This window comes from Pocillopora damicornis, chromosome 7, assembly GCF_964200805.1.
Source record: "Pocillopora damicornis chromosome 7, jaPocDami1.2, whole genome shotgun sequence".
NCBI classification, from domain to species: domain Eukaryota; kingdom Metazoa; phylum Cnidaria; class Anthozoa; order Scleractinia; family Pocilloporidae; genus Pocillopora; species Pocillopora damicornis.
Genome location: NC_142676.1, coordinates 15,548,449 through 15,560,130, shown reverse-complemented (window position 1 = coordinate 15,560,130; position 11,682 = coordinate 15,548,449). Strand labels below are relative to the sequence as shown.

At 38.3% G+C, this 11,682-nt stretch overlaps 2 protein-coding genes across 2 annotated transcripts in view; one reads left to right on the top strand and one right to left on the bottom strand.

Annotated features, from left to right (window-relative positions):
• Positions 1-193, bottom strand: part of LOC149042797 (uncharacterized) — a 4,239-nt gene extending 4,046 nt beyond the window's left edge. The window contains exon 1 of the mRNA XM_089213647.1: positions 1-193. This exon is cut by the window's left edge and continues 4,046 nt beyond it. Coding sequence (XP_089069773.1) covers positions 1-193 — 193 coding nt within the window.
• A 7,924-nt stretch (positions 194-8,117) lies between these two features.
• LOC149042796 (uncharacterized) lies at positions 8,118-10,026 on the top strand. The gene has a single exon (XM_089213646.1). It carries the CDS (start codon positions 8,245-8,247, stop codon positions 10,024-10,026), a length of 1,782 nt encoding a protein of 593 aa, XP_089069772.1. The 5' UTR covers positions 8,118-8,244.
• The last annotated feature ends 1,656 nt before the right edge of the window (positions 10,027-11,682 follow it).

The window sequence follows — 11,682 nt, the reverse complement described above, 5'->3', positions numbered from 1 at the left end:
GTCTTGCATCAAGAAGCTTTTGTTGACCAGCTTTCAACTGTTCGATGTCTTCTTCCGCAATTTCGGCTTCGGCAGCTTTATCGAAGATTGGAGCGAGTTTCTTGCCTTCATTGGTGAACATCCGACGTAAGTTACCTCTCCTTTTGACGGCGATTTTTAAAGAATGCTCAAGTTGGTCAGCTTTCTCCGTCATTATGAACTGTGAATTCAACTTACTTGAGAAGTTCTGAAGATTCGCCTCCACGTGCTATCAGTTCGCTGTCACTTCTTTTCATTGAAGAAACGATCGATATCCTGGTCACGGCACCATTTTGTGTAAACCACAAGACTGAATTAATCGACAACAGTGAGCTTTATTTGCATGACTATAACATGGCGGTTCTCTGATGCAGCCGAGCACGTTTTTGTCTCCGCGCATGTGCCGCACGCACACCGCAGGTTAATAAGATTGCGGTCTAACTAGTCCCCAGATTCCACAGACTCATTAAATTGACAGGAAGTATCAGTGCCGGTAATTCTAGTATTCAGTTGAGAAATGAAGCGATAGAAATATTAGATCATCTCCTCAAAAAAAATAAAATTTCGAAAGAACAATATAATGCCTTTATTCAGAAATACTTTACATGATGGATACACCAATATATCTCAGCTCTTTGAACTCTAATAAAGGACCGAGTCATGATTTCACAACATCATTCAATCCTGTGATGAGATTTGACTCAAACAGAGATTATTTTGTTGCACTCGATGAAATCGCAATGTCATACAGTTGGTACAATGTAAGCAAAAGCTATGAAAATAACACACTGAAATATAGTCACGATTCGGGTACGACGTGGCACACCATTGAACTCCCAGATGGAAATTTTTCATACACTGAACTGAACGCTTATGTTCAGAGAGTACTCGAGGGAGCAAAACATTCAAAGACAGGTATCACAATAAGATTTATACCAGCGCTTTTCAAAGTTTTGATGGAGGTAGAAAATGGTTTTCAAGTCGATCTGCAAACCGAAAATTTTGCTGATCTCCTCGGTTTTACAAAAAAGATAGTCACATCAACTAGCTATCGTGAAAATTTGCCTGACATAACAAGATCTGTCGATGACATATACATTCGCACAAATATCATTTCAGAGAGTGTTGTCGGTGGTAAAGAATCAGATGTGTTGTTTCGATTCAGCATTGATAATATCCCACTCTCTTACCCTTTTCATATCGAACCAAGAAAGAAAAAGTACAGCAAAATAAATACAGGAGCTATCAAAGATTTGCGAATCTACATCACTGATTCACTGAACAGACCGATCGATCTCAACGGAATTTCTGTCTCATTAACACTTCTTATAAAATAAAATAAACAGATATTTTATTTCATACACTTGAAATAAAATGGTTCGAAAGCAAATGAAAAAAGATGCAAATGGAAAATACACCTTATACAATCTTGATAACGATCAAGCACTTCAAGAGGGTGAAGGAATATTTGACACTCTCAAAAATGTTGGAACTAAAATAGCCGCAAAGCTTACAGGGAAAGCGGCAAAGGAGATAGCTAAAAAAGCAGCTACAAAAGCGTTTGAGAAGGGAGCAGAACAAATCGGTGAAAAGACGGGACAATTAATCGGCGAAAAGATTTACAACAAGTTCACAAAAACAGACAAACCTCAAGTCAACCTACAATCACACAAAGAAGACAAAGGAGAACAGCTTATGAAGGAATTACAGAAAGATAAAAAGTCAAAGTCAAAATGGTCAACACTTTCACCACCAACAAATAAAAGTAAAAAAGAAGATCTCTTCGACGACTTTGACGAACTTTTTTTATAAAAAAAAATCTCTTCCTAATTTTAAAATGTCGTCTTTACGAAGTGCAAAACTTTCCAAGAGATATGAATATTATTCATATGATCTTGATAATCCACTCCAAGCTGCGTCAGCGAATAACACATATCAAAAGAAGGAAGCATACAAGTTTACTGTTGACGCAATAACATCATCAGACACTGTTGCTGACTGGCACAATGCTTTTTTTGAAATGGATTTTAAAATCACAAAGATGGATAACACAACCTTCGCTGCAGCTGATGCAGCAGGAATAATCAATGGTGGTTTTAGTCTGATAAAAGACATTAAAGCTAATTTTGAGAGTGCGAGAGTTCTCGATCTATCAAATGCAAATCATGTTGCTAATGTAAAGAATCTCACCGAGTTTTCAGAAGAACATTCGAAAAGAGTTGGTCCTCGTCAATTTTACTACCCCGACACAGCCACCGGCGCAGTCATACAAAAGTATACAACACTTGCTCTTGATGGGAATGCGCAACAGGTAACACCAACAGACAACACTAATTACAATAAAGGGTTTACAAAAAGAAAGACTCTTCTCACCACTCAACCGATTTGGATTTTTTGAATCTTTGGAAGAGCGCATTCCACCCAATGCAAAGGTTAATATTGAGGTAAGACTTGAAGATGACGCAAATGTGTTGTTCAGAGCAAATGCTGCTGCGGCTGGTAGATACATCGTGACAAAATTTCGTTTGTGGATACCGTTCATTACATTGAATGATCTTGGAGAGAAGACATATATAGAAAAGTTTCTCAAACCGTATTACTTGTTCAGCGTCACACGTGGTCACGCAATGACGAATGGTTGCTTAATAACTCGCTCCACAATACTATATCTCTTACTCATTTCTGCTCAACTTTGCTATCGTTCCAATGGGAAAAGCCTTCATAACAGCAAACCGGTTTTTTGCCCAAAATTCAGACTTACCTGGCCGGTCTACAACACGAGGTTTCTACACGATCCTTGCTTAACTAGCTCGTCCACCCGCCATCTTGGCAGAACTATCACCGTAAAAGGTTATTACAATAGACGCCTGAACTACTATCCTAATTCTTCGAGCTCCTACCAAGCTATACGAATACGTGTATCCGGAGACGTCTCCTTGAATCCTGGTCCCGATAAATGTATTACTTGCAACAGGACTGTGGCGACAAACCACAGAGCGGTTAGCTGTGACTCATGCAATGGATGGACTCACATAAAGTGCGGGAACATTAAGCCTAATCAGTATAAAGCTATGCAATTGATGGATAACTTTGAATGGTTTTGCCAACCCTGTCTGGACGCTAGATTATCAAACAATGTTCCAGATAACACTGGTGATTGTGTACAACACAAAGACGACTACCTCGAAAGGTTTGCCGCCTCTTTGAATACTTCGCACAACGATCTACGCATCGCGCATCTCAATGTATGCAGTCTTCGAAATAAAATAGAAGATATTCGTCTTCTACAGAAAATTTGCAGATTTGATGTCCTAGCAATCGGCGAAAGCCATTTAAACGCCTCAATACCTGATAATGTACTACAAATTCCTGGTCTTAAATTCATACGTTGTGATAGATCTCAACGTAAAGGCGGCGGCGTGATCATGTATTATGCTGAACATTTATCCGTTACTCATCGCAGAGATTTGGCAGCCTCAGACATTGAAGCTCTCTGGATACAGGTTAAATTTCCTACAAACACTACTCTGTTCTCCGTAATCTATAGGTCTGAGCTAGAGTCCACGAATTTCTTCGAAAGCTTTCGTGGAGCCCTCGAAAAAGCTTGGCTTAAAACTGACAGCATCTTTATACTTGGCGATTTTAACTGTTGTTTATTAAATAGGGACCCTGACGGCATACCTACTTTGGGCAAAACGAAGAAGCTGATAGAGACCTTTGAAGACTTCAATATGCAAAACATTATCTCTTAACCAACTAGAATAACATCCACAACGGAGTCCCTAATTGACCTCATTGTTACAACTAAAGCAAACATGGTTCGTCAATGCGGCGTGCTGCCATTGGGCATATCTGATCACAGTTTAGTTTACGCTACTTTGAAGTTGAAATCCAAAAGACCCCCTCCGAAGATTGTCCGCTCAAGAAACTTCAAGAGATGTGACATTCAAGATTTCCAGAAAGATATCGAACGAATACCTTTTCACGTACTAGATATATTCGAAGACAAAGACGACGTCCTTTGGGGCTGGAATCTTTTGTTCAACGATGTTTGTGATGTCCATGCCCCTTATAAAGACGTCAAGGTTCGCAGCGTCTGTTCACCATGGATTAACAGCGAAATAAGATTAAAGATGAACAAACGGTTTAAATTATTCAAAGTAGCCACTCGCACTAAAGATCCGGTCAAATGGAAGGAATACAAAAGATTACGTAATGAAATCACCACGGACGTACGTCGGGCGAAAACTAAACATTTCAAGAACCAACTACTTGAAATAAAAACCGCTGCGGAGTATTGGAATCTTCTTCGCAATGCCACTGCACCAAAACTCAGAAAGGCTATTGGACCCTTGAAGAGGGAAGACGGTTCTCTGGCAGTCGATAGTAAAGAAAAATCAAATCTGATGAATTCTTTCTTTTCTAATATAGGAACTAATCTAACAAGGAACTTTTCATTCACAAAAGTCAACGCTGCCACAACATTAAAGTCAGTTCCTGTTATAAAAGACGTTATTTTATCAAAATCCGAAATTGAAAAGTATTTATCAGATCTTAAATGGAATAAAGCTACCGGTCCCGACCAGATTTCTTCTAGAACTCTAAAAACTGCCGGGAATGCGTTGGTCCATCCATTATACCATATTTATTGTGAAAGTCTAAGATCTGGCTACGTGTTTGAACAATGGAAAGTGGCTAGGCTGAGCCCTATCCACAAAAAGGACGATGAGAGCGACATGAGCAACTATCGGCCAATTTCTATTCTCAGTATACCCAGCAAGATCCTTGAATCAACGGTCTCTCAGAGAATCGTCAACCATACATTCCACGAGCACAGTTTAGTCACTGAAAACCAATGGGCTTATAGGAAAGGCTTTTCTACTGAATTAATGCTTATAAAACTGACAGAACAATGGAGACAAGCGGTTGATAACAGTAAAGTTGTCGGCGTGGTTTTTGTCCATTTTCAAAAGGCCTTTGACTGTGTATCGCATAAAATATTGCTGCATAAACTCGAGATTGACTTTGGGATCAAGGGCAACCTGGCTGCTTGGCTTCACAGCTACTTAAAGGGGAGGGGACAGTTCACAGTCATTGACGGCGCAGCCTCTGATTTTGCTCGCATTAATACAGGCGTTCCTCAGGGATCAGTCCTCGGTCCAACCTTGTTCGCACTTTACACAAATGATCTACCTGATAATATAACAAATGCAACTGTTTTTATGTACGCAGACGATACCACCCTGTTCTGTATCGGAGACACCGTAGACATTGTTATTGCCGAACTAAATGCTGCTCTCAAGGAACTAGAGCTATGGTGCTTAAGAAATCAACTATTGCCTCACCCCAAGAAATGCGAAGGCATGCTAATTCATCGAGGAAACTTCAATGGTCCACTACAGTCATTAATACTGATGAATCATTGTATAAGATGGGTTAAACACACCAGGCTGCTTGGAGTCTATATTGATAATAGACTTAACTGGGACTACCATGTCAAAGCACTAAAGATCAGCTTTGCAAATAAGCTTAACATGCTGAAGCGCAGCTTGTTCTTACCAAGACCCATGCTACTGGACTTATACTTTAAAGTAATCTACCCATCAATTATATATGGTATCACCGTCTGGGGCGGCCTTACTAATAAGGAAGGCCTAATTGCATTAGAGTCTTTACACTGTAGAGCGGCAAAATTAATTTTTAACTGGCCATGGGATATGCCTGAGTCTGACGTACTAAGCAAAGCTCGATGGTCTTCTATTGAAACCACATATAAAGTTAATTTAGCTAAACTGATGTTCAAAATAGATAAGAAGACTTTACCTATATCCATCTTAGATACCACCGAAGAAGTTGATGTGAATACTAAGAAAAATCTAAGAAGTAATGCCAACATAAAAGTACCAAAATTCAATACATATTACATGAAAAACAGTTTTTCCCGAAGAGGACCTATCGTTTTTAACACACTTCTCCAAGAATCAAATTTAAGAAATATAACCATTAAGCAGCTCTCCTCGTTAGCCTACAAATCAAAGGCACTTTTAAATTTGAACTTTAATTCCATTTCTCCACAGACAGTGAATTTTAAGGACCCCAATTTTAAATATTTTTAGATCTTCTAATTTTGATAGGCTACTTTAATTATTGTATTTTACTACATTTCATTTTATTCCATTTTACGCACGACCCCACAAGCGTGTAGTCGCTTTAACAATTATTGTGTTTAAATAAAGTCTTTGTATTGTATTGTATTGTATTGTATTGTCTTATCTGAAAGAACAAATTGTCGATTCAGGTCCACTTCGACAGAAAAATGGAACATTTAGAATTACAAGGGCTGTCGAAAGACCAAAACATGTTTTTATTTGGGTTCTGAATGGAGCCAAGCTTAGCGATCAGGAACAGAATATGTTTGTGTTCAACACGTTCAACATCGCAAATGCGAGGTACTTTACAAAGGCTCACCTTCAACTACAGGGTGGTGAAAAGTATCCTGATCAACAGCTTGATCCAAACAGCGAGCTGACAAGAGCATGGAGAGATCTTTTAGACTATGTAAAGTTTGTAGGTAATAATCTGTTCGGTTCAACAATTGATTTGAAACGGTTTCAAGATCTCTATGGAATACTTTACTTTGATTTGACACGAAAAGAAGAAGATATTCAAAAATTCACAACAGGTCTTGATTTCGAGTACAGTCTCAACGACACTCCCAACGCAGACTATCACATCTATGCATTGATTCTCCATGAGCAGGAAATCAGTGTTGAAGTTATGGGTGGAAAAGCACTCATCAGAAATTAAGTTGACTTTGTCTTTTTTTGATTTTTTATTATGTGGTATGCATAATAAAAAGATGACGACTCATTACATTGCATATGGTGTAACACTTTCAGATAATCAGAGAATGAAACTTGCCAAGGCTTTCAAAGAAAAATCACCCATCACTCTACGTCTCTCACACAACGAACTGACTGGTTCTGATGAGATGATGTTGACACAGACACAGATAAAGAAGATTCATAAAGCGAAAGGAGTTGGAAAAGGGGTGGACCTAAAAATCAGCAAGACGCAGATAACAAAGGTTGCACAAAAAGGTGGCAGCCTCTTTTCTTCACTCCTGAATATTGGTACAAAGCTTTTACCAAAAGCAATAAACCTCGCCACAAAGGCTCTCCCAGGATTGGCAACAGGAGCACTCTCAAGTCTGGGCAATTTCGCTACTGACAAGATTCTCGGTGCTGGTCAATCAGGTGGTATGATTATTCCACATTCAAAGATTCCACAGCTTTTACCTTTTGGAAACCGTCTCTCCGAAAAGCAGAAACGAGACATTGAAATTGCTCTTCGATCTGGTGGTGATTTGAAAATAAAACCAACAAAGAGACAAAGTGGTGGTTTTCTCGGCACTCTTCTCGCTTCAATCGGTGTGCCAATACTTCTAAGAGCGTTGACTGGAAGTGGAACCGGAAGAGGCATGCATATGAATGGGTATGCTCCAGGTACGACTGGCATGGGATTGCAAAACAGACCAGTTTGGTTTCCACCGACTATGATGGATCCTCCTGTACCAACAATCGGAAGAGGGGCAAAAAAAGGGAAAAAAAAGCAGAAAGGACAAGGTCTGTTGCTGGGAAAAAACTCTCCCTTCAACGGAATACCAATCCTCGGAAACATATTGTGAAAAGACCACCCTTTAAAAATATACCAATCACAAACTTTGACATTCAAAACTGGGTAGAGTATCTCAAGATTCCAAATTTCGGTGGGGTGATATCCAGGGATCAAATAAAAGATTGCACCCCACGACACTCTTTTGTTATCAATCTGAACGAGTCAGATGAGCCTGGTTCACACTGGGTGGCGATGTTTTTCGGTTCTGATCTCATCTTGTACTTTGATAGTTTCGGTCTTGCTCCACCACAAGAGGTGTTGATGCTTTGCGAAAAACATCGAGTTGGTTACACATTCAACAGCACACATTATCAAGCGTTTACAAGCGTTTTGTGTGGTTACTATTGCCTCTTCTTCTTGAATGAAATAAGCCGAAGGTTGAAACCACATCTCGCTCATCAAAGTTTGTATTCTGTCTTCAATGAAGTGACAGAACCTCTATCATACAGTGACACCTTTTCAAACGAACGTTTTATCAAAAAATATTTCAAAGAGGTTTAAAAATCTTCAAAAATATATCACAAATTTTTTGTGATATATTATAAAACAATGGGTTTCTCTGACGGTTATCATCAAATTGCTCACAAGCAAAAAGGCAAAGAAGGACCTGAAGGACCACCAGGTCCAAAAGGACAAAAGGGTGACGCAGGACCACAAGGGTCAAAAGGACAAAAAGGTGATACCGGTTCACAAGGACCAAAAGGACAAAAGGGTGATACCGGTCCACCAGGTCCAAAAGGAGATACCGGATCACAAGGACCTTCTGGTCCAAAAGGGGATACCGGCCTACAAGGTCCAAAGGGAGATACAGGTCCACAAGGACAAAAAGGTGATACAGGTTCACAAGGACAAAAAGGAGATACAGGTCCACAAGGACCTGCTGGTCCAAAGGGAGACGCTCTTAATCTTTCAAACTATCTCGACAGAACAAAAGGTGGCAGTATTCAAAAAGCTTTAAATTTTACAGGTGTTAGTGGTTCTGACAGACAGATAACAGGTATTTCAGATCAACCTAGTGGTGGAACCAGTGTTATCAATTTGAATAAGTTGAACACTGAACTCAATAAAAAGGTTGACACAACAACATTCAACACAAGTATAGTAAAAAAATCAGATTCAAATGCTGTTATTTTAAGAAATGGTTCTCAATCTATGACTGGTAATCTTAACCTAGGAAACTATAAAGCGATCAATTCAGCTGCACCGACAAGTGGAAGTGATCTTTGTAATAAAACATATGTAGACACACATGTGAACAACCAATTATCTCATAGTGTTAGTACCAAGTTGAAAAATGATCTGGATTACATGATGAATGATAGTCAATTTAGTGATGAAGATGATATCGCTGGGAAAACAATGACTACCAAAGACTTCCATGAATTCAATACGAAAGTAAAACCTTTTGAATTATCACTTGATTCATCAAAAGGTTATTATTCAAGCAGATTCGGGGTCAATATGTATTCTGCAGCAAAATCGGAATACACGGTTGTCTGTGAAGTGTGGTGGGAATCTAGTAAAATTGACTATACCAAAACCAAGGTGACTGCTGCAAGTTCTGTTGAGTCAATTAGAACACAACGATCAAATCGATTTTCAAATCACATTCGAACTCTTGTACATCTAACAAAATGGAGTGATTCAACACCAAATTATCTTATGTGGGATCTTGTATTCAAATTCAAACAAGGTCAGCAATATGATCAAAAATTAGATGTCTGGGTGGTACTCTATGGTACAAAGGGTTATCATAACAACATACCGGTTGAAGTTTATGATCGATGGTGGAAAATAGAAAATGGTAAACTTAACCTATACCCGGAAACAGTTTTGAGAAATGAACCAACGACAGATAAGAACCCAACAACCAAGAAATATGTTGATACAAAAACAAAAAAAATTTGGTATAGAGGAAACCTAGCACATAATAATAAAAAAACTGTAGAGTTTTATGTGAATGGAACACTAGGTCACACCACCAACATTTCACAGAGTGATAATGCTGATTTCACGGTGAATTCAAGTGATACCACAAAACTGATTGTCAATAATGCCGGTCTGTATATGATCACATTCATCGATGGTTTTGCAAGTGTACAAGCATCAAATCTCAAGTTCATTTTAGGTAATGAATTTGTGGCAACAAATACTAATAGTGGCGGTCTTACACTTCCACTTGAAAACACTTCCTCCATGTGGAAGACAACAATGAACACAGTAATGTTCTATTTCCAAGCAAATACATCACTAAAACTGGAGACAGACCATAATAATACAATTTTGGATGGATTGGGATTCAGCTACATCATGATATCAAAACAAGATTGATAATTTTTTACGAAAATTTTTTATGAAAAACTTTTAAATGACTGACACAACCATTTTCAACTTCAACCATATCGATTACTCAATAGGAAAAGATAAGATCGATAAGCTCAAAGATCTTTACAAATACTATCACAAGAAGTGGTAGTGCTCGAGAAAGACCTTCAAGGGATTCAAACGAAAGAGTCTTTTCTGTAGTTTGGGAAGCACCTCACTCATTGTTATCGGAGCAATCGTTGGAGGGGTGACTATGAACCCGATCCCGCTTGGTACAATAACAGGCGTCGGTGTCCTTCTGAAAACTTACACTGATGTGAACAAGTTTGACAGAAAGATTGATATGTGCAAATTCGCCTTTACAACCTATGAGAAGATCTTAACCGAACTGAGATCCTATCTGAGAGGAAGACCGTTCGACAGTGTATCATTTCTCAATGAGGTGAAACTCATCGATGATACAATCACAGATCTATGTCCAATCTTTCAATCGAGTAAAGTACTTAAGCAGTACACAAAACGTTTTGAGGCATAAAATATTAATACTTTCCTCTTTCGTTTTGAAAGAGGAAAACAGATTTTGTCTTATCTTCAGTCTTCTTCTTCATCATCAGATGGGGAAAGGGTAACCAAAACTTGTCTCTCTATAAGTGGTTTGACAAAGATGTCATTCACCTTGATCTGTAACGTTACAGTTTTATCACTGATATAGATGGACTCGATCATCAACGACATCTTCACTTTGCAATATTGATCAAGATAATCGAATGGATTCACTTTATCAATCCCTTTTGAGTGAAAAAGTGTGTGTATCTTATCCGCCTTCTTGGAGAAAATGAGCTTTGAATAAAGAATGGGTGGTCTTTCATCTTTCTCAATCAAAGGGATTTTCAACATTTCTGCAGTTTCAATTCCACACTCCTTCTCAAGATGTTCATAACACAGCTCTTCAATCTTTTTCAATCCATTATAAAAGTCAAGCTCTTTTTGTGATGTTTCTTTGTACTCACTCCAGAGGCAGGTGGGTATTGAGTAACCGTTGAGATTTTCAACTTCATCCACACTCTTTTGCACACCGAAAGAGAAGAGGAGAGGAGATTCAATCACCAACGGTCCTCGTCCTCGTTCTCGTCCAGGAGTCTTTACCTCAATCTTGATACTTTTATTACCATATTTGTTAACAACAGAATCGTGGAAGATGACATTCTTTTTGGTAAGCTTATTGAGACTTGTGAGTTACATTCTTAAATATTATCAACATTTCTTTAAAACATTTTTTTTTTAATCTTTTTTGAGATAAATGTTTTTTTGCTTTTGCAATTTTAACACTTATCTTTTGAGATAAATGTTCTTTTTGCTTTTGCAATTTTAACACTTATCTTTTGAGATAAGTGTTCCTTTCTGTTATTACACTTTTGTCACTTATCTTTTGAGATAAGTGTTCCTTTCTGTTTTTACATTTTTATCAATTAATTTCTTTGTGTAATTATTAGTAAATGGTTAAAATTCCAAAATTAAATACACATTCTTCAAGTGTAACTCGAAAGAGAAGAGTACCTGGTGTTGACTTTCTTGATGAAGAGTATAGGATGTTGATAGCTGGTCCGAGTGGAAGTGGAAAGACAAACACACTAATGTATATGTTGAGAGAACCGCTTGTCG